A 21,984-nucleotide genomic window follows, 5' to 3' on the forward strand; every position below is an offset into this window, starting at 1 on the left:
GAAGAGGAGGGGGAAGGAAAAAAGAGACAAGAGGAGGAGGAGGAAGGAAAAAAGAGACAAGAGGAGGAGGAGGAGGAGGAAGGAAAAAAGAGACAAGAGGAGGAGGAGGAAGGAAAAAAGAGATGAAGAGGAGGAGGAGGAAGGAAAAAAGAGATGAAGAGGAGGAGGAAGGAAAAAAGAGACGAAGAGAAGGAGGAAGGAAAAAAGAGACAAGAGGAGGAGGAAGGAAAAAAGAGACAAGAGGGCGAGGAGGAGGAAGGAAAAAAGAAACGAAGAGGAGGGGGAAGGAAAAAAGAAACGTAGAGGATGGGGGAAGGAAAAAAGAGACAAGAGGAGGAGGATGAAGGAAAAAAGAGACAAGAGGAGGAGGAGGAGGAGGAGGAGGAAGGAAAAAAGTGACAAGAGGAGGAGGAAGGAAAAAAGAGACGAGGAGGAGGAAGGAAAAAAGAGACAAGAGGAGGAGGAAGGAAAAAAGAGACAAGAGGAGGAGGAAGGAAAAAAGAGACAAGAGGAGGAGGAAGAAGGAAAAAAGAGACAAGAGGAGGAGGAGGAAGGAAGGAAAAAAGAGACAAGAGGAGGAGGAGGAAGGAAAAAAGAGACGAAGAGGAGGAGGAGGAAGGAAAAAAGAGACGAAGTGGAGGAGGAGGAAGGAAAAAAGAGACGAAGAGGAGGGGGAAGGAAAAAGAGATGAAGAGGAGGGGGAAGGAAAAAAGAGATGAAGAGGAGGGGGAAGGAAAAAAGAGATGAAGGGGAGGGGGAAGGAAAAAGAGACGAAGAGGAGGGAGAAAGAAAAAGAGACAAAGACAAAGAAAGGAAAAAGAAAGACTAAGGGAAGAAAAGAGTGGAAGGGGAAAGAACAAAAGAGAGATGAGCAGAGGAAGAGACAATGTGGGGAAAAAAAAGAGGTAAGGGGGGACGGAAAGAGAGATGAAAAAGGGACGGAAAGAGAGACGAAAAGAGGGCGGAAAGAGAGACGGAAAGAGAGACGAAAAGGGACGGAAAGAGAGACGAAAAGGGACGGAAAGAGAGACGAAAAGGGGGCGGAAAGAGAGACGAAAAGGGGGCGGAAAGAGAGACGAAAAGGGGGCGGAAAGAGAGACGAACAGGGGGCGGAAAGAGAGACGAACAGGGGGCGGAAAGAGAGACGAAAAGGGGGCGGAAAGAGAGACGAAAAGGGGGCGGAAAGAGAGACGAAAGGGGGCGGAAAGAGAGACGAAAGGGGGCGGAAAGAGAGACGAAAAGGGGGCGGAAAGAGAGACGAAAAGGGGGCGGAAAGAGAGACGAAAAGGGGGCGGAAAGAGAGACGAAAAGGGGGCGGAAAGAGAGACGAAAAGGGGGCGGAAAGAGAGACGAAAAGGGGGCGGAAAGAGAGACGAAAAGGGGGCGGAAAGAGAGACGAAAAGGGGGCGGAAAGAGAGACGAAAAGGGGGCGGAAAGAGAGACGAAAAGGGGGCGGAAAGAGAGACGAAAAGGGGGCGGAAAGAGAGACGAAAAGGGGGCGGAAAGAGAGACGAAAAGGGGGCGGAAAGAGAGACGAAAAGGGGGCGGAAAGAGAGACGAAAAGGGGGCGGAAAGAGAGACGAAAAGGGGGCGGAAAGAGAGACGAAAAGGGGGCGGAAAGAGAGACGAAAAGGGGGCGGAAAGAGAGACGAAAAGGGGGCGGAAAGAGAGACGAAAAGGGGGCGGAAAGAGAGACGAAAAGGGGGCGGAAAGAGAGACGAAAAGGGGGCGGAAAGAGAGACGAAAAGGGGGCGGAAAGAGAGACGAAAAGGGGGCGGAAAGAGAGACGAAAAGGGGGCGGAAAGAGAGACGAAAAGGGGGCGGAAAGAGAGACGAAAAGGGGGCGGAAAGAGAGACGAAAAGGGGGCGGAAAGAGAGACGAAAAGGGGGCGGAAAGAGAGACGAAAAGGGGGCGGAAAGAGAGACGAAAAGGGGGCGGAAAGAGAGACGAAAAGGGGGCGGAAAGAGAGACGAAAAGGGGGCGGAAAGAGAGACGAAAAAGAGGCGGAAAGAGAGACGAAAAAGAGGCGGAAAGAGAGACGAAAAAGAGGCGGAAAGAGAGACGAAAAAGAGGCGGAAAGAGAGACGAAAAAGAGGCGGAAAGAGAGACGAAAAGGGGGCGGAAAGAGAGACGAAAAGGGGGCGGAAAGAGAGACGAAAAGGGGGCGGAAAGAGAGACGAAAAGGGGGCGGAAAGAGAGACGAAAAGGGGGCGGAAAGAGAGACGAAAAGGGGGCGGAAAGAGAGACGAAAAGGGGGCGGAAAGAGAGACGAAAAGGGGGCGGAAAGAGAGACGAAAAGGGGGCGGAAAGAGAGACGAAAAGGGGGCGGAAAGAGAGACGAAAAGGGGGCGGAAAGAGAGACGAAAAGGGGGCGGAAAGAGAGACGAAAAGGGGGCGGAAAGAGAGACGAAAAAGAGGCGGAAAGAGAGACGAAAAAGAGGCGGAAAGAGAGACGAAAAGGGGGCGGAAAGAGAGACGAAAAGGGGGCGGAAAGAGAGACGAAAAGGGGGCGGAAAGAGAGACGAAAAGGGGGCGGAAAGAGAGACGAAAAGGGGGCGGAAAGAGAGACGAAAAGGGGGCGGAAAGAGAGACGGAAAAGAGGCGGAAAGAGAGACGAAAAAGAGGCGGAAAGAGAGACGAAAAAGAGGCGGAAAGAGAGACGAAAAAGAGGCGGAAAGAGAGACGAAAAAGAGGCGGAAAGAGAGACGAAAAAGAGGCGGAAAGAGAGACGAAAAAGGGGCGGAAAGAGAGACGAAAAAGGGGCGGAAAGAGAGACGAAAAAGGGGCGGAAAGAGAAACGAAAAAGGGACGGAAAGAGAAGCGAGAGATGAGGGGGTAAAGAAAGAGAGATGGGGGGGGAAGGAAAAAAGATGGGGGAAGGAGAGACGAGGAGGAAAGAAAGAGAGACAAGGAGGAAAGAAAGAGAGACGAGGAGGAAAGAAAGAGAGACGAGGAGGAAAGAAAGAGAGACGAGGAGGAAAGAAAGAGAGACGAGGAGGAAAGAAAGAGAGACGAGGAAGAAAGAAAAAGAGACGAGGAGGGAAAGAAAGGAGACGAGGAGGGAATAAAAGAGAGACGAAGGGGGAAGGACAGAGAAAGGAGGTGGGAAGGAAAAAGAAACAAGAAAGAGGGAGAGACGAGGCGGTAAAGCCAAGAGAGATAAGAGGGGAAGCAAAGAGAGACTAGGAAGGAAGGAAGAGACGAGGGAAGGGAGGGAGAGACGAGGGAAGGGAGGGAGAGATGAGTGGGGTAGGAAAGAAACGAGGGAGGAAGTAAAGAGACGAATGGGGAATCCATTACATATACATAACCAGCAGGGAGAGACGAAGGAAGGGAGGGAGAGACGAGGGAAGGGAGGGAGAGCCAAATTTTCGCCTAAAACCCGATTAAAAAGCTTGCTGCATGTCTGAATACCCTTTATGTCAAATTTTAAAGGTTTAGACCAAAGATTGGCTGAGTAATTTGGTGGAGACCGCAGAGGTCAAATTTTTTTAACTTTGACCCAAATTTTGACTCCTTAAAATTTATTGTTTTGAGCTTAAATCAAATTAAAAAGTTTGATTTATGTCCAAGTAACCTACATCTAAAATTTCAAATGTTTAGACCACAAAATTGGTGAAAGGAGTTAGGTAGAGTTTTCAAAGGTCAAATCGTTGAACTTTGACAGAAAAATTTCTGGCTGAAAACCGATTAAAAATATTGTCCCAAATCTCAACGCCCTTTATGTCATATCTCGAGTCTGTAGACTAAACATTGACAGAGTAGTTTGGTAGGGAAATGTAGACACACAGACACACATTAACAGACAATTTCACTTATATATATGTGTGTGTATAGTACATTTTGTCTCGGCAGCCATGTCAAACGCCTATCTTATTTTTCTTTTATTAATATTATTGGAATTTTTTCCTCTTTTCCTTGTACATATTTGTGAATTATTCCATGGATTTCGGCCTTTTGGATTATTTTGGACCATCTTCCAATTACGTGATTTCCTTGGATTTTACTTGTGCGAATGGAAATTCAATTAACTTTCTTGGATTTTTATATTTTGGATTTTACCGTCATTGGACCTTTAACCAGATTATCCATTCACATGTAATCACCTTTTTCTTCACCATATTCCCTCTGCTTCACTTTTTGTTATCAATTAAGATCTTTGACTTACTTGTAGTTTCATCAAATTCTTTTGTATGCAAAATCCGATCCTGCATTTTGCTAATTCCTACCCTCTGATGAGAAGGAGAGTATTTCTTCGAAACTTTGCAGATTAAGGACTATCCATTTATCTAGTGTTTCCTTTTCAGATTAAATATGTTTTTAACTCTTTTTCAAAGTGTTTTTAACATGTTTTATTAACTATTTGTTCTTATATATATATATGACCCGTTTGGCTACCCACAATCTCTATTGTTTACATTGATTTTATCCCAGAATCCATTAAATGTAACGTAATATATATTGTTACGTATATATTGTTAGTATTTGTAATATTATGGTAGTTATCTATAATACTAGCAGTTCAGCCCAGCTTTTCTCAAGCCCTACTGTTCATAACTTTATGTGCATATGTATATTAAAAGGTTTGACACATGTCTAGGAAACCTACATCTAAAATTTCAAGTGTTTTAGACTCAAAATTGGCAGAGGAGTTTGGTAGAGTCTGCAAAGGTCAACTGTTTCACTCTTGACCTCTTGGCAGCCCAATTTTCGCCCAAAACTGATTAAAAAGCTTGCTGCATGTCTGACTATCCTTTATGTAAAATTTCAAATGTTTAGACCAAAATTGGCTGAATAGTTGCTAAAGACCACAAATCTTTCGAACTTTGACCTCTTGGTAGCCAAATTTTCGGCCAAAAACTGATTAAAACGTTTGCCCTATGTTTAAATACACTTTATGTAAAATTTCAAATGTTTAGACCAAAAATTGGCTGAGAGGTTAAATTTTTAAACTTTGACCCCAATTTTGACTTCTTTTATCATTTATTGTTTTGGGCTCAAATCAAGTTAAAAAGTTTGATTCATGTCCAAGGAACCTACATCTAAAATTAAGAGTTTGGTAAAGTTTTCATAGGTCAATTCGTTGAACTTTGACCCATTGACAGACAAATTTCTGACCACAAACCAATTAAAGTTTTTCTCAACTCTCAATATCCCTTATGTCAAATCTCGTGTCTGTAGACTGAAAATTGAAGAGTTATTTGGTAGGGAAATTTACAGACACACCCAATTTCACTTTTATAGATATACTCGTAGTTCAGTCCAGCTTTGCTCAGGCTCCATGTACTGTTCATAACTTTATGTGCATATGTATATATTAAAAAGTGTGCATATGTACGGTAACGCCTTTCTATATAATAGACTTCCTTAACTACTATAGAGTATAGTAGAGACTGCAGAGGTAAAAAAAAATTTTAATTTTGACCCCTAAACATTTGTTTTGGGTTCAAATAAAATTAAAATGTTTGACCCATATCCAGGTAACCTACATCTAAAATTTTAGATCCAAAATTGGCAGAGAAGTTTGGTAGAGTTTGCAAAAGTCAACTGTTTCAACCTTGAGCTCTTGGCAGTGAAACTTTCACCCAGAAACTGATTAAAAAGCTTTCTGAATGTCTGAGTACCCTTTCTGTAAAATTTCAAATGTTTAGACCCAAAATTGGCTGAATAGTTTGCTAGAGACCGCAAATTTAAAATCTTTTGAACTTTTACCCCTTTGCCAGACAAATTTTTGGCCAAAAACCGATTAAAAAGCTTGCCTAATGCCTGAATACGCTTTATGTAAAATTTCAAATGTTTAGACCAAAAATTGGCCGAGTAATTTCACAGAGACTGCAGAGGTCAATTTTTTATTAAAACTTTGACCTCAATTTTGACTCCTTAGCATTTATTGTTTTGGGTTCAAATTAAATTTTGATCCATGTCCAAAGAATCTATATCTAAAATTTCAAGTGTTTAGACCCAAAATTGGCGGAAGAGCTTGGTAGAGTTCTCAAAAGTCAAATTGTTGAACTTTGACCCCTTAACAGCCAAATTTCTTGCCGAAAACAGATCAAAAAGAATTCTCCAAATCTCAATACCCTTTGTGTCAAATCTCGAGTCTATAGACTGAAAATTGATAGAGTTATTGTGTAAGGAAATGTACACACACACACACAGGCATTTTCACTTAGATAGATAGATAGATAGATAGATAGATAGATAGATAAAGAATAATAGTAAGATAATAAACGTGAGAAGATAAATCATAAGGGATATAATATATAATATAGAAAGATTTTTTTAAGTGAATAAGATTAAGGACAAGCAGTATATTGTATCCCTCATAATTTATCCCCTATTTTTGAATAAATGGAAGAGGAAGGACATATGAATTTAAAAAGTTACTTTCAGCGGTTAAATCGATAACAATTTTAGATGAACGATATGCAAAAAAATTCTGCTTTAAACTTGGAAAAATGCCACAGAAACGTATGAAATGCTTCAGTGTGCTTTTTGAGTGGCATAAGAGATTCAAGGAAGCCAAGGAGTCTGAAGGATGATGAGAGGTGTGGGTGAAGTAAGGAAGTCGGAACCTTAGCCAATGATTGGCCAAATAAAGAATTTCATGGATCGTTGTGTGTCAATAGAGATAATAAGCGCACAGTTTGATGTCAGTGTAGGAACTGTACACACAATCATTTACGAGGAACTTAAGATGCGGAAGATTTGCACGACATTTGTCCCAAAGGTGTAGTCCACAACTCCATCCAGACTATTTGACCAAGATGAATTTCCAGTTCCTCACCCTCTTACTCCCTCCTGGGACAGATATATGGATGTCATTCAAAGCATTTTCAGTCCCAGGAAGAAATTCATCTTGGTCAAATAGTCTGGATGGAGTTGTGGAGTATGAATTTCCAGTTCCTCACCCTCTTACTCCCTGTGACTTTTGGTTATTCCCTAAGCTCAAGGAAAACTTTAGAGGCTGTCGTTATGAGATAACTGAGGAGATGAAAGAGGATGTGATGAGCGTCATTGACACACTTACACAAGAGAACTTCCATGGGGCCTTCCAGAAGTTGTTGAAACGGTACAAGTGCATTGCAACCGGAGGAGATTACTCTAAAGGGGACTAGAGTTTCATGTGTGTACTATTAATAAAAATGCCCATACGAAAAAAGTCTGGAAACTTATTGAAGGCACCTCGTTAATCTCATTTGAAAAAAAAAAAAAGAAAAAAAAAGCAAAGAAAAAATTGTGGAAGTCTATTCCAAAGTTCAAAGATTTTCTCTTGGAAAATCAGACATAAATCGGTTTGCAAATTCTTTACGAAACATAAAGGCAAAATGGCTTTCCGAGCTTTCAGGAGGAAATGCGAATGGGAAACTCATTCCTGTTTGCAATTCTCGGTGACGTGTGGGGAAGGCGGGCTGAAAAGAATTGCTTCCTCTTAAATATCCAACGATGCGCACAGTTTCTTTGAAGCAGGTAAAAGAGCAACTGGTGGCCATCGAGAGAATACCGGCGCCGGAACCGTGGAGGGCATCAGAGATCACGATAGTTCTGTTTGTTTGTTTGCTTCCATCTTTCTAATACTCCTGCTGGCAGAATTTATATTTTAATGTCATAGCATTTCCGTAAAAATGATTTCAACGAATAAAAAAAAAAAAAGAATCATTTTTCTTTTAAATGTAATCATATAGAAAATATCTTTATTCATTTAAGGTTATGGATATTCATATATTTAGCAGCAGGGAAACCCGACGTTGCTCGGGATCGATCGATCATTAACGAATGTTTCATAGTCCCATATTTTTATTGTCATTGAAACTGGTGAAATTTTTTTTTTGGGGGGGGGAAATATGGTGACAATTTATCATTTGAAAATTTTAATATTTCAGATTTGCATTAACTTTGATCCATAGGCATTTGACATGATTTCATCTAATTTATAAAACTCACTATGTCTGTCTGTCTGTCTGTCTCCATATTTCCAAACTAAAAGTCGCAGAGCGGCGCTAAGGACCTCAAATAATTGGATATTTTATGAACCGTTGTTTTATGGGTCTTCAGCCGGTTAAAGGAGTTTTTAAGAGGTCAAAAGCAGTAAAAATTGAAAAAAAAAAATATTTATACATTTTGTACATTCATCTTAATTTATTTTTAACCAGTTCATATGCGTGTCACGTTGGTACAGTGGTAACGTCACCAGCTTTGAATGCTACAGTTTTGTTTTTGGTTTCAATGATGACACCGAAATACTTTTTTTTTACTTTTGAAATCACGACTCTACAATAATATATACGAAACCTGGACAAATTAAAATATATTTAAGCGCCCCCCCCCCTCCACAGTTCTTTCTAAGAAAGCTTAAGCCTTAAATGTTAGAAATTTTCTTAAATTCAAAATCAAGTAATAGACTTTAATCCAGGTTGGAATAAGGATTCTAGGCATAAGGCTTAGTATCATTATATATTGATGTATTTAATAAGGGCACGTAGAAATAGTGCAAAACTATTTTGTTTAGAGAATTTATTTTACTAAAACGAATATTCTCGTGTGTGCGTGTGTGCGTGCAATAATGTATTATTATTTTACAAAATGTTTACTTAGAAGGTCATCACTTATCAAGGTGCAGAAGCCACTCAAGGATAAGGGTTAAGTGTTAGGTAAACGATGAGACAAGATCATTCTTGGTGGAACTTGGGTAGGATTAGATTATCTAAGTGGACGATGTAATAGAAATTTATTCACATTAGACTTGAAAACGACCATGTTATAGTCAGTTAATAGTTTAACTACTGGTCACATAACACTGAAATTAACAGAAAATATTAACCATACAGCAAGGATAGTTTATAACTAGTTAAATCTTTGCTTGGATGGAGGAATAAAAATATGTCGGCAAGTTGAAATGCCAAAATGTTTGTTTCAATTTGCCGATATATTTCTAAATCTTTCTTATCTATCTGCCAGGTTAGCTCAAACTGGAGGGAATGCAGCTGGGTGCTAAATGTTTTGGTTTCGATTCTAGCTGATGGCACCAAAGTCATTTTCTAAACTTTTGAAATCAGTACTATATATATATATATATATATATATATATATATATATATATATCATTAGAGAATTGACTCTGAAATAACAAATACGAAATCTGCACGAATTAAAATATATTTAAACATATTTTATGATCCGGTAAAGCCAGCCCACCCGCCACCCACCCACACACACTAATAGTAAAAATAAAATCTAAAATGATGAAGAATTTAAATGTCTTCCCGTGATTTGAAATTAATTCTTGTGATGTTTTTCAGGAAATTGAAGAGTTTGATAAAATCAGGATATTAAGAATATTTTGAATATTCCATTAATAAACAAGTATAGAGACATCAAAGAATAAATTACCTATCATGAAAAGACGGTAAATAAAGTACATGAAATTAGTATTTTAGTATTTATCAAAAAAAAAAAAAAAAAGGACAGTATGAAGTAGATTTGAGAAAAAAATCCAATTCCAAAGTTGGGTCAGGAAAAACTTGATTCCAGGATCAATTTCAGGGAGAAAAAAAATAAACGATTCTAAAGTTTTTTTTTTTGTTTTTTTTTTAAACCTAATTCCAAAATTTGTTTTACAATTCCAGAATTGGTTTTACATAAAAAAAAAATCTCAGGTTGGCTTGACAAAAAAAATTTAGATTCTATAGTTTTTCGATTTCAGAGGGGGGGATTCTAAAGTCTTTTTTTTTTTTTTTGTGAAACACAATTTTTGTTTTACAATTCCAGAGTTGGTTTTACATAACAAAAAACAATCTCAGGTTGGCTTGACAAAAAAACAAAAAAAAAAAAAACAATTTTTAGATTCTATAGTTTTTCGATTTCAGGGGTGGGGCAGAAACGATTCCAAAGTATTTTTTTTTTTTTTTTTTATGAAACACAATTTGTTTTACAAAATTTATTTTACAATTCCAGAGTTGGTTTTACATAAAAAAATTAAAAAAAAAAAAAAAAAAAAAAAAAAAAAAAAAATTTAGATTCTATAGTTTTTCGATTTCAGGGGGTGGGGGCGAAACGATTCCAAAGTTTTTTTTGTTTTTGTTTTGTGAAACGCAATTTTTGTTTTACAATTCCAGAGAAAAAGACAGTTTCTCAGGTTGGTTTCAAAAATAAATAAATAAAATAAAATAAATAATAATAATTCTGGGTTCCATAAAAAAAAAATTAAATTACAGAGTCTATTTCACAAAATATTTAATTCTGGAATCGGTTTCTCAAAACTAAGCTGATTCTTAACTATAAAAAACAATTAGAATTTAATAAGAAATTAGATGGCACTTTTTTTTTTATTATCGTGATGAAATAAATATTAAAATTTAGGCCAAAACGATATGTACTTTTGTTTTTCATTTTTTTAATTTTTTTTTTTGTTTTTAAACAAAAACAAAAAAAAATATTTACCTTAAAAAAAAAAATGAAATGAAACAAGCTTTTGCTTCAATCAATGTGATTTTTTAAAAAAGTCTCTTCAAGGACAAGCACACGGCTCAGATGACACTTTTTTTAAAATATTGTTATGCAATTTTAATTTTTAAATTTTAGAAAAAGCGCCATCCTATTTATGGTTAAATCCAAAGAAATCAGTACTTAAAGTTAAGACGCCGGAAGTGGACTGTTTACCTAAATATGGAATGGCACAGAAATCACTAAAAACATGAAACGAAATACAAAACCATATGGAAGTAATTTATTTCAAAAAATTATTTTAGTTTTAACACTTATTGTGCTATCATGAAACAATAAAAATAATAAACTTTTATTTTTTTTTAATTTCTATAAATATTTTTTTTTTGTTTTAACACTTGTGTTATCACAAAAAAAAAATACAAAATTTTTTATAGTTTACACTTCTATTTTTTGAAATAATATATTTATCACTTTCATCACAAGGACTGCTGCAAAGAAGGTAGGTTCTCTCTACCATGCTAGAAAACTACTAACGCTCGAAAGTATCCTGTACCTCTATAAGGCCACCATTCGCCCATGTTGTCATATTTGAGTAAGTGCATCTACTACTAGTCTGTCGCTCCTAGACAAGGTTCAAAAGAGAGTTGCCGACCTGATAAGTCCTGAACTGTCATCTAGGTTTCAGCCTTTGTCCCATCGACGAAATGATGCATCCCTCAGCCTATTCTACAAGTATTTTAATGGTGAATGCTCTGACGAACTGCAAGCACTTGTGCCCCCTCGACAAATCCGAAAAGCAGCTAAATCCCACCTCTTCACAGTAGAGATCCCTAGATGTAAGAGAGCCTTCTACTCCAGTAGTTTCTTCCCCAGAACCGCTAGACTTTGGAATTCTCTTCCGGGTCCCTGCTTCCCCAACTGTACTGACATGGAGAAGTTCAAGTGTAACCTGAACTGACATCTTGCTGCCCAACTGCCTACACAGTACCCCTGATGCTTATGTCCCTGATAGTAGCCCCCTGCATCAAAGTGGCAATGTGCCTTGTTTGGGGTGAAAATGTAATAAAAAAAAAATAAAATAAATTTTTTAAAAAGAAGTTTTATCATAGAATTTTGTCATGAATATGTATGAAAGTTTTTTTTAGAAATGTTGTGGTGGCACCCACTCATTTACATATGTGGATAATATTACACATAAATAGCAAGACTGGGTTAGTCTGAGTGTGTGTTAACCAGAAGCCACCGAAGGCCGAGCCGAGAGCGGATATGTTTTCCAGCCAAGACTCTCTTACTTAACAACCATTATGTAAATATACTGTAAATATACTTTTCCTAATACACTTCCTATTAATCTACCTTTGTTTGTTGAGTCTTCATTTGTATTGCCTTATACGTTATTTGGTTCAACCTGCCAACATAACAGTTGGTGACGAAGATGAACGTCAAACATAACAATAAACAATCCTTGTGTTATGAAAAAAAAAATATTTCAAACATTTGTATAAAAAAGTTTCTTAAATGGAATCGATACAACAAAGGAATAATGAAGGAAATTTAGGTTTCGTAATTCAATACTTTGTTTTATGATACTTTATTTATGACAAAATTATGTAATAAAATTTGTGAATTTATTTTAAATATTTAGAAAATTATGAATATCGATATATTTTAAATATTAACAAAAATGTTTATAGAAATGTAAAAAATAAAATCTGTTGCCAAGGTCGCTGGAAAAATGGTGAGATCCTTCTACCGCTACATTAGATATCTCACTGCTGATGCAATTCTCTATCTATATAAAAGACAAGTACGTCCAAGGATGGAGTACTGCTGCCACATCTGGGCAGGAGCTGCTAGAAGCAGCTTATCCTGCCTTGACAGAGTACAAAATTGGTTTTGTAGCTTAATGGGGGATGCCCTTTTCTCTTCCCTGCAACCTCTCTCCCACAGAAGAGATGTTGTGAACCTGTCTTTGTTTTATCGTTATCTCCATGGCAAGTGCTCATCTGAGCTCCAATTTCTGCCCCCCCCCCCCTCGCCAATCTTTCATGAAAAACACCCGTCTAGCCAAAACCACTGTAAATAATTTCCCCCACTCTTTATCTGTGCCTAAATCAAAACGTAGATTCCATAAATAAAGCTTCTTTCTTAGAACTGCACGCCTGTGGAACCCTCTTCCGATTGCCTGTTTCCTACCTGAATACAACTTGGATGTCTTCAAGTCAAATATAAACAAATTCCTAATAAAACTGCTCCTTAAGTAATCCACTTTATCAAATCACCATTACAAACGATTACTATGATATCAACCCATTGATTACTGTACATGCATTAACCCTTGTCCTCGAGTGGCTTTCGGGCCTTAATAAGTGGTGAGTCACATGTAAAAAAAAAAAAAAAATTTTTTAGTGTTTCATGATAAAATAAAAAGTGTTTCCATATGGTTTCGTATTTTGTTTCATGCTTAGTGACTTCCATTCGATATCTAGATAAACAGAGTCCACATCCAGTGTCTTAACTTTGAGTACTGAATCTTTTACCTTAACCCCATTTAATATCCTAATGGACTACGACTCAGAAAGATTTTTATATCTCCAAGAAGAAAAAAAAGAAATGATTAAAAAAAAAATCTCTTGAAAAAGACCTCGACCGAGGTGAAAGTTTATTTCATATCTTTAAATTTATTTTATTTTTTTTTTTAAGAAATAAAAAAGCACATATCGTTTTGGCTTTCTTAAATTTCAAATCAGAATTTTGATATTGGTGGGAGTCAGGTTTGGGAAGAAGATTTCTTGCAACGATTCCTGGGTCAGACATTATCGGGGTAGGGGGCGAGTTCAGTATGAAAAAAAAAAAAAAAAGATGTTGGCTGCAGACGTTCAGAAATTAACAACTCCAAATCCGATCACTCTCCTTAAATTAGTGCAGCTGCAGCGGTTCTCAACCTTTTTTTTTTTTACATGGCGTTACACTATTAAGCTTATTCAAATTTTCATGGCACACCTATCATAAAAAATTAGTATTTTCTACTCATAAAACCTTTTTACAATAAAATTGAAAAAAATAAAAAAGAGAATTTTTATTTACATATCCTGTATTCAATATTTAGTACAGAATAATAATGGTGAATGTCAGTGGGACAGTTGAGCCTGGTGTTTTTTTTAACTACTGCTGCAATATGTGAGCGAATGTGAGAGGCACACTTCTTCAATATTTTAAGTTCTTCACAATATTTTATTTTTAATGGTGTTTAGGAAAGAAAATCCCAATTCACAAAGGCAGTAAGATTTTGACGTCTTTTTTTTCTTTTTGTTTTTTTAAAATAAAGTAGGAACCTTTCTGGCATTTATGGACCTCAACAGTGAAGGGGGGAGATTTTGTTACTAAATGGGTTTGTCAGGGATATGTACGTCGAGGGGCCACAAGTACAACAAATCCATCAGAGCACATTTCATTAAAATATTTGTGAAACAGACAAAAAAATTTAAATGGAAGTGAATTTAAGTACTTATGGAGTCGTGTAAGTGGGCTGTCATAATCAGCAGCCATGCAAGTATTCAACAAACAGAAAGTTTGGAATGATACATGTATGCTAGTTGGCCACTTTTTTCTGTTTACTAAACAGGGTTCAACTTCAATCGCTTAAAGAGGCTTTATAACTAAATTTTACATTATATATATATATATTAGTCCTCCACATACAATACTGGTTCGCTGTATCACAGCTCATTAGTGCGGCTAGACTAGCAACTACCTCGAGCAAGGATTGAAACTCAGTTGCTTAGGTGACAGTCAGCATTTCTGACCAGTACACTATTTGGCTGCTGCTAAGATGGATATGCAAAATTACAATATTTAAGCATTGTCCAAACGCCTTAGCTCTATTTGTTTACTTTGTATGTGCATATATATATTACAATAGAAAAATGCGAGCATGAAAAGTAATATGGTTAAGATTAAACATAGAAAAGTAAAGGACCAGTTGTTAAAACTGGAAAAGAAAAAGATATTCTAGTAAAAAATATAATAAATTTATAAGTCAAAATATTGCAGCATTAAGAATTATTTATATAATGTTATAAATTGTATAAATTAAATTTAAAAAAAAAATTCTTAATGCTACAATATTTTAAGTGATAAATTTATTATATTTTTTTTTTACTAGAATATCTTGTCTTTTTCTTTTCCAGTTTTAACAACTAGTCCTTTACTTTTCCATGTTTAAGCTTAATCATATTACTTTTCATGCTCGCATTTTTCTATTGTAATCCATGATTTTTCCAGGCTTCCAGTAAATTCACTTTTCTTTGTTTAATTTCAGTCTTATATTTTTTTTTTGCCCCTCATAAACATAACATACACATATGTAATAATAATGTGTGGGACTCGTCTGCTTTCAATAAAATCCCCCCACTTACCTCCCTTTCATTCTTTCATTTCTCTATTTCACTTATTTCTTTTTTCACGAGAGCGGTGAACTGGTAGCAATAGTAGTCGCTGAGCAAAAGTTATAGTCCATTAATGTAGAATGTGTGTTTTATGACAAATTGGTGATTGAATATGGTTAAATTTGTGCTCATTTTCACCTTAAATACTAATACCTATTTATCTGTAACTGCGCATTGAATGGATACCATAATACTTAGTTTGCTGCACCTTATAACAAAGGTCGATACAAAATTTAAGCTAGATTAGCCCAGTAATTTCTGAAAAAATAAAGTGAAAGAGACAGACAGAGAGACCAAGAGAAATATATAGATATTAGGTTGGCCGAAAAGTTTTTTTTTTTTAAATATTATATTTTCGGCCTACTGAAGATCATTTTATATTCCTGTTCTTCAAATCCTGTATTTGGTGTAGCGATTCTGCTGACGTGCCTTCGTGCAAAGGAGTTCTTATATTTTTGCTAGTATTTCAAGCCTTGAAATGGAAGATAAGGAAGAGGACTACCGAGATCTGATTTTTTTTTTTTTTTTTGCTACAGAAAAAGAAAAAAAAAAAAAAAAAAAACTACAAAACTTGAATAAAGATATGTGTCTGGGAAGAACGTTGTTACAGAACGTGTGTGTCAGAAATGGTTTGCTTGATTCCAAAAGACTAATTCTTTCACAAGAGATGCTCCATGTTCCTTAATGTCACTACGTCTAGAATTTGCCAGTCGTTGCCAGAGGAGAGAGCAAGAGCTGGTGAGAAATGTATTGCTGTTGACTCCATGGATGCACGAGCATAGGACAACCTAGATCAACGTACATCCAGCAAATTGCACATGGCGCCAACTGTGATCCTGAAGATCTGAGGCAGCTGATGGAAGACCGGGAAATCTGGAGAGAGAGAGAGAGTCACATTGGACCGGACAAAGAGTCCGACCAGATAGATAATAGAAAGACAGGTTTAGAGATGATGAATGCACAGGAAGAATAAATCTCGATAGCATACGGAAATGTGTGCAAAATAGGAGACTTTGATTGTATGGCCATGTTGAAAAAATGGATGAGATTTCTTGGGTTAGAAAATGTAGAACAGTTGAAGTAGCATGTCCTGTTCACAGGGGAAGACCAAGGAAAATATGAAAGGAAGTGATAAAAATGGACTTGAGAGAAAGAGGGATAAATAAAAACCTGTCTAGAGATAGGTTAGTTTGGAAATCTGGAGAGAGAGAGAGAGTTACATTCTTCTGGACAAGGAGCCTGACCAGATAGATATAAATTCATGTTGAAAAAATGGATGAGATTTCTTGGGTTAGAAAATGTAAAACAGTTGAAGTTGTCACATCTGACATCAATTGAAATGAATGGCTCTCGTCTTCAGGAGGCCTCAAGTTTTGACAAACTTCTTGGCTTGACCATTACTCCTGATCTTAAATGGAACACGTACATCAAATCTGTTGCCAAGGCCGCTGGAAAAAATGGTGGGATCTTTCTATCGATCCGGTAGATATCTCACTGCTGATGCTATTCTCTATCTATATAAGAGCCAGGTACGTCCAAGGATGGAATACTGTTGCCACATCTGGGCAGGAGCTGCTAGAAAGGACTTGGCCTGCCTTGATAGAGTTCAAAATAGACTTTGTAGCCTCGTAGGAGATGTCCTTTTCTCTTCCTTGCAACCTTTATCTCACAGAAGAGATGTTGCGAGTTTGTCTCTGATGTATCGTTATTTTCATGGAAAGTGTTCGAATGAGCTTCAATCTATGGTCCACCCTCGCCAAACTTTCACAAGAAACACTCATCTAGCTGTAAACACTATCAATAATTCCCCCCACTCTTTATCTGTGCCTAAACCTAAACGTAGATTCCATGAACAAAGCTTTTTTATTAGAACTGCACGCCTGTGGAATTGTCTTCCGTTTTCCTGCTTTCCGGCTGACTACAATATGGTTGCCTTCAAGTCTAATGTAAATAAGTTCTTGATGAGCCGTTCCATATAAGTTATCAACTTTACCAAATTTTCATTACTAATGATTACTATAATGTCCAATTTCTACTGTACACTCTTTAACCCTTATCCTTGAGTGGCCTCTTGGCCTTGATAATGTGGTGATGCCTATGTTAAAAAAAAAAAAAAAAAAAAAAAAGTAGCAGGTCTTGTTCACAGGGGAAGACCAAAGAAAATATGAAAGGAAGTGATAAAAATGGACTTGAGAGAAAGAGGGATAAATAAAAACCTGTCCAGAAATAGGTTAGTTTGGAAATCTGGAGAGAGAGAGAGAGAGAGAGAGAGAGAGAGAGAGAGAGAGAGAGAGTTACATTCTTCTGGACAAGGAGCCTGACATAAATATAAATTCAGATAACAAAGTCAGGAATGGATGGAATAAGTTCTGGGAATTTCTGCCATTACTATGCAGCATTGCCCTGGCGACCAAAGGAGGAATCTACTAGGCACGTGTACATATGTGATGATGCACGAGAATTAAATTCAGTCTATTAGAGTTAAGGCATTAAAAATAGTTCTAAGTTGTTGCTAATCAACGCGTTCAACTGTTATGCCATGGGTTCGTTTCGAAATTATGAATAGATTTCCTGAGTTCAATATAAATCTGGTCCTGGATATGACCTTAAACTATATCCGATGGTGAGGCCCCAGCTTGGGGGCTTTGGGGAGTGTGGAGCCACTCTTTAATTGCTATTGCTCCCAGGTCCACTCTGTAGTGGTAGTACCTGTTAGGGTCCCAACTGTGGGTTAAATAGAAACCAACTTGAAAAAAAAAACCCAAATATGTTCTATTAAAGAAATTTTCTCCAAAATCACTGAATTCGGCAGGAAAAGGGTTGATATGTTATAAAACAAAAAGAACCAACCATCAACATAAAGATTTCCAAGTTTGAAAGAAATGCACCTGAAGAAGGTCAGAGGGTACATCCGAAAAATTTTTAACATGTTAAGAATAATAATCCTCATCTTAAAATTCTGATTATCCCATGGTATTCATATGATAAAAGCATTGCTTAAAACGATAAAGCTCATATTACTCTGACCGGAAATTTTCTCGACAGAACGAAACAGATCTTTCTATAAAGTGTTAAATTCGATGTCATTATTAAAAAAGGTGGTGGAGTGAGGATTATAAAGTTTTAAGTTTGGCAGAATCTTAGCTTATCAGTATTTATGAAGGTGCCGAAGAGTCATGATGATGATAAAGATGACAAAATAGTAATAATAATAATAACAATAGTAATAGTAATAATAGTAGTAAGAATAATAATAAGAAGAATAATAGTAATAAATACAAAATAATTCTAATAATAGTATAGTCAATGATCATGTATAATAATAATAATAGTAACAAATTTAGTAATAGTAGATAAAAAATAGAAAATAAAACTAAACATAATTGCAGCAACAGTGATGTCAATCATATACCGATATTGATAAAAATTGCATGCGCAGGCACCTTTACATTGGGTATCCATTTTCTGCCAAAGTATATATATAGTAATTTATAAAATATATAGCGACACGTAAAAAAAAAAAAAAAAAAGCTCATATTAGTTGGTTGTCTCTAACCTCTAATAGATTATTTAAGGTCAGAAACTTTTTTAATTTGATCTTAAAAAATAGTTTATAGTTAGTATCAGAATTCTTTGCATTCATATTTCTAATCTATTTTTTGAGTATTTTTTCAAATTTCTAATTGCTTTTGAACTCGTGTTTTATCAATCCTCCGATTGCTTTCAAAGTGGTTTGTGTTTGAATTTTATTTTTTGAAAGTAATTTTTAAACAGTTAAGTTTCTTTCACATATTCTAAGATTAGGTGTAGTTTTACCTTATAAGCTCATATTGGAGAAAAACCATTACTTTATTAGATGAAAATGAGCAAAATCTAGTGAAATAAAAGGAAATAAAATATATTTTGGGGTGAAAGATAGAAAATATGCACAGAATCAGACAATGAGAAGTACTCTCCCTCAAAGCAATAAAATAACCCAGTGGAAAAACAATGAAAATCTACACCAATATATATCCATTACTATACTATTACTTCTATATCTAAAGCCAGAACTATGATACTATTTCTTTATCTAAAGATGAAACTATACTATTATTTACATCTTTAAAACCAGAAATATACTACTATTTCTAAATCTAAAACCGGAACTATACTACTATTTCTAAATCTAAAACCATACTACTATTTCTAAATCTAAAACCGGAACTATGCTACTATTTCTAAATCTAAAACCGGAACTGTGCTACGATTTCTAAATCTAAAACCGGAACTATGCTACTATTTCTAAATCTAAAACCGGAACTATGCTACTATTTCTAAATCTAAAACCGGAACTATACTACTATTTCTAAACCTAAAACTGGCACTATACTACAATTTCTAAATCTAAAACCGGAACTATACTACTATTTCTAAATCTAAAACCGGAACTATACTACTATTTCTAAATCTAAAACCGGAACTATACTACTATTTCTAAATCTAAAACTGGAACTATACTATTACTTCTATGTCTAAAGCAAGAACAAAACTATTCTTTCTTTAACTGGAGCCGGAACTATATTATTACTTCTATATATGAAGCTGGAACTATTTTATTGACTATAATAGCTTTAGAGCCAAACCATTTTGGCCAATTTCTGATGTTCCACGAGACTCTTTAGCCAATTCCTGATGCATCCTTTCAGAAAATATGTACTTGTTTTGTTCTCTTTTAAAGTTTCTTATATTTATTCCTGCTAAGCAGCTTCTCCAAGCAGTGTTATTCATATATTATATTCGATATTGGTTTGTTTAGAGATAAAAAAAATGCATTACATTGTGTTATATCACAATTATATTAGTAAATAAAGAACAAATTTAAGCTAAAAATAAATGCATTAAGTTAAACTTACCAGAAATCTCAGTCGATTGAAATTAAACGTTTTACAACTTTCTAAATGATCTGCTAAACGTCCGGGTGTCGTAATTACAATGTGCGGCTGTTCTGTCAGTTTGAGTCCCTGATTGGTCATATCTTAAAGAAAAAGAGAAAGGAAAACATTGACAAAGTTAATGTCTACAAAAAGAACAATAGATGAATTTGCAGTTTATTCACAATGAGAACATTCTAGCTGTTATTTAATACTAGCAGGGCTACCTGGTTTTGCCCCAGCCATATAAGAAAAAAAAAAAAAATGAAAGTCCTAAATATTTTTGTTTTAATTTTATTTTTAATGTGCAATAATTTATATCAGTTCGAAAAAAAAAAAAAAAAAAGAAAGAAGAAATCCACTCATGTCGGCACACTGCTACGAATTCGGAATTCGGAATAGGGGCATGTGAGCGATCAAAAAAGGTTTAAGGGGATATGATTAAAAAAAATATGTGTGGTTTACATGCATTTAATAGTAATCTGATCTTTTAAATTAACCGTCAGCTAAATCAACCATCGATAAAAAAAAATTCGAAATAAGAGAACTGATTTTTGTTTTAGTTAAAATCAACCATCGCTAAAAGAAATTCCCTCTAATTATGTTTTTTTTTTTTTAAATAATACAAAGTACAAAATAAAATAAAAAATCTTTTAACTCTGTTTAAATGCAAAAGCTTACCGAATTAAATGTTTCCAAAAATATGTTAAAAATATAAAATGAAACGTCTGCCGAAAGGTGGACATGATGCAAAAACTGATATTTCTCAGTCAATGTCCTAAACCATTGGGCCACAGCGACAGTCACACCATGACATTCAAATTCATGTAGTTTATGTATCCAAAACGTGAAGCGATTCATACATGCGCAGATGCTGAAATCGTTTAGAAAGCGACTATTTTATGTTACCTCCCTCCCCCTCCATCAGATTCTGCAAACTTTACGGTAGGAAAAATGAATATTTTGTTCTAAATCTCATATGCATCCAAGTTCCAATTCTTTAAGACAGTACCAGAATCATTATTATCAGTTTTGGACGGATGGACGGTACATACATACATACATACATATCTCTTCTGTATAATAGATTTTTATTCATTTTATAATCCATGCACAAAAACCTACACTATTAATCTTGTTCTTTTTGACTGTATAACTTACATTACATATCTTTGTATAAATCTGTTGTAATTTTAAAAAGTAATAGTTTTCATTTAAATTACCTTTATTGAATATTATTGAATGTAATATTTTGAGAGATTTTGGTAATTTACCTTCTTTTTTATTTTTTATTTATCAAATCACTTTAATATTAATAGTGACTAAATCATCATCAGTACTATTAATAAAATTCTAAATGCTTATTTATGTGTGTGTATATATATATATATATATATATAATTTATATATATATACACATACCAATAAAACTTTCGAACGGATACACCGATTTGAAAAATTCTTTTTTTCCTGAAAGTTGTGAGTCCCTAGATTGTCCTTATCTATATATTGTCCGTAACAAACAATGCAGAGTCACACAAAAAGCCCGAAATAAGGCGTTTTGGGCTGTTTCGTGCAATTGTCAAAAAAGTTACCTGCCCATGTCAACGGAATTTAACACTGTCTGTATACAGTCGCGGTAACATCTTTCAGAATACAGACAGGACTTGTGGCACAATAGATAACACATCTGACTATGGATCAGTAGATTCCAGGTCCGAATCCTGGCAAGTTCATAATTTTAACCATCGTTTTATCCAACGTTTTTTTTGTTTTTTCAGTGATTTTGTTTTGTGCATATGGGAATGGTAAGACAATGTTGAGTATACTCGATTTTTTGTTTGACTTCGCGATGTGTGTGCTGACGTAGCGCAGCCGCTAGTTATATAGATAGATAGAGAAAAAAAAATCTGTAAGTTTAAATTTGCCTGTCACAATCTCAAATTTTAACGGCATTTCTAGCAAATTTTTTAAACTTAACAAAGGCTAGAATGCTGATGGCACCCCAGTCAGATTTTCTTTTTAATTTTGAAAATCACTACAATATATTAGGTACAATGTAATAATCAATGGAGTATTGGCTCTATAATTATAAATACGAAATCTGCATACATTAAAATATCACATTTAAGCATATCTTAGGATCAGGCAATGCAGGTGACCAACAAATTAATAA

At 35.5% G+C, this 21,984-nt stretch overlaps 1 protein-coding gene across 1 annotated transcript in view; it reads right to left on the reverse strand.

Moving 5' to 3' along the window:
* The window catches only part of LOC145249496 (putative ATP-dependent RNA helicase DDX49), a 619,310-nt gene that overhangs the window by 467,495 nt on the left and 129,831 nt on the right, over positions 1 to 21,984 (reverse strand). Inside the window, exon 4 of the mRNA XM_080111104.1 lies at positions 19,791 to 19,912. Coding sequence (XP_079967230.1) covers positions 19,791 to 19,912 — 122 coding nt within the window. The remainder of the gene's footprint in view (positions 1 to 19,790; positions 19,913 to 21,984) is intronic.

This window comes from Euprymna scolopes, chromosome 28, assembly GCF_053919585.1.
Source record: "Euprymna scolopes isolate OS-2025 chromosome 28, ASM5391958v1, whole genome shotgun sequence".
In the NCBI taxonomy this organism is placed as follows: domain Eukaryota; kingdom Metazoa; phylum Mollusca; class Cephalopoda; order Sepiida; family Sepiolidae; genus Euprymna; species Euprymna scolopes.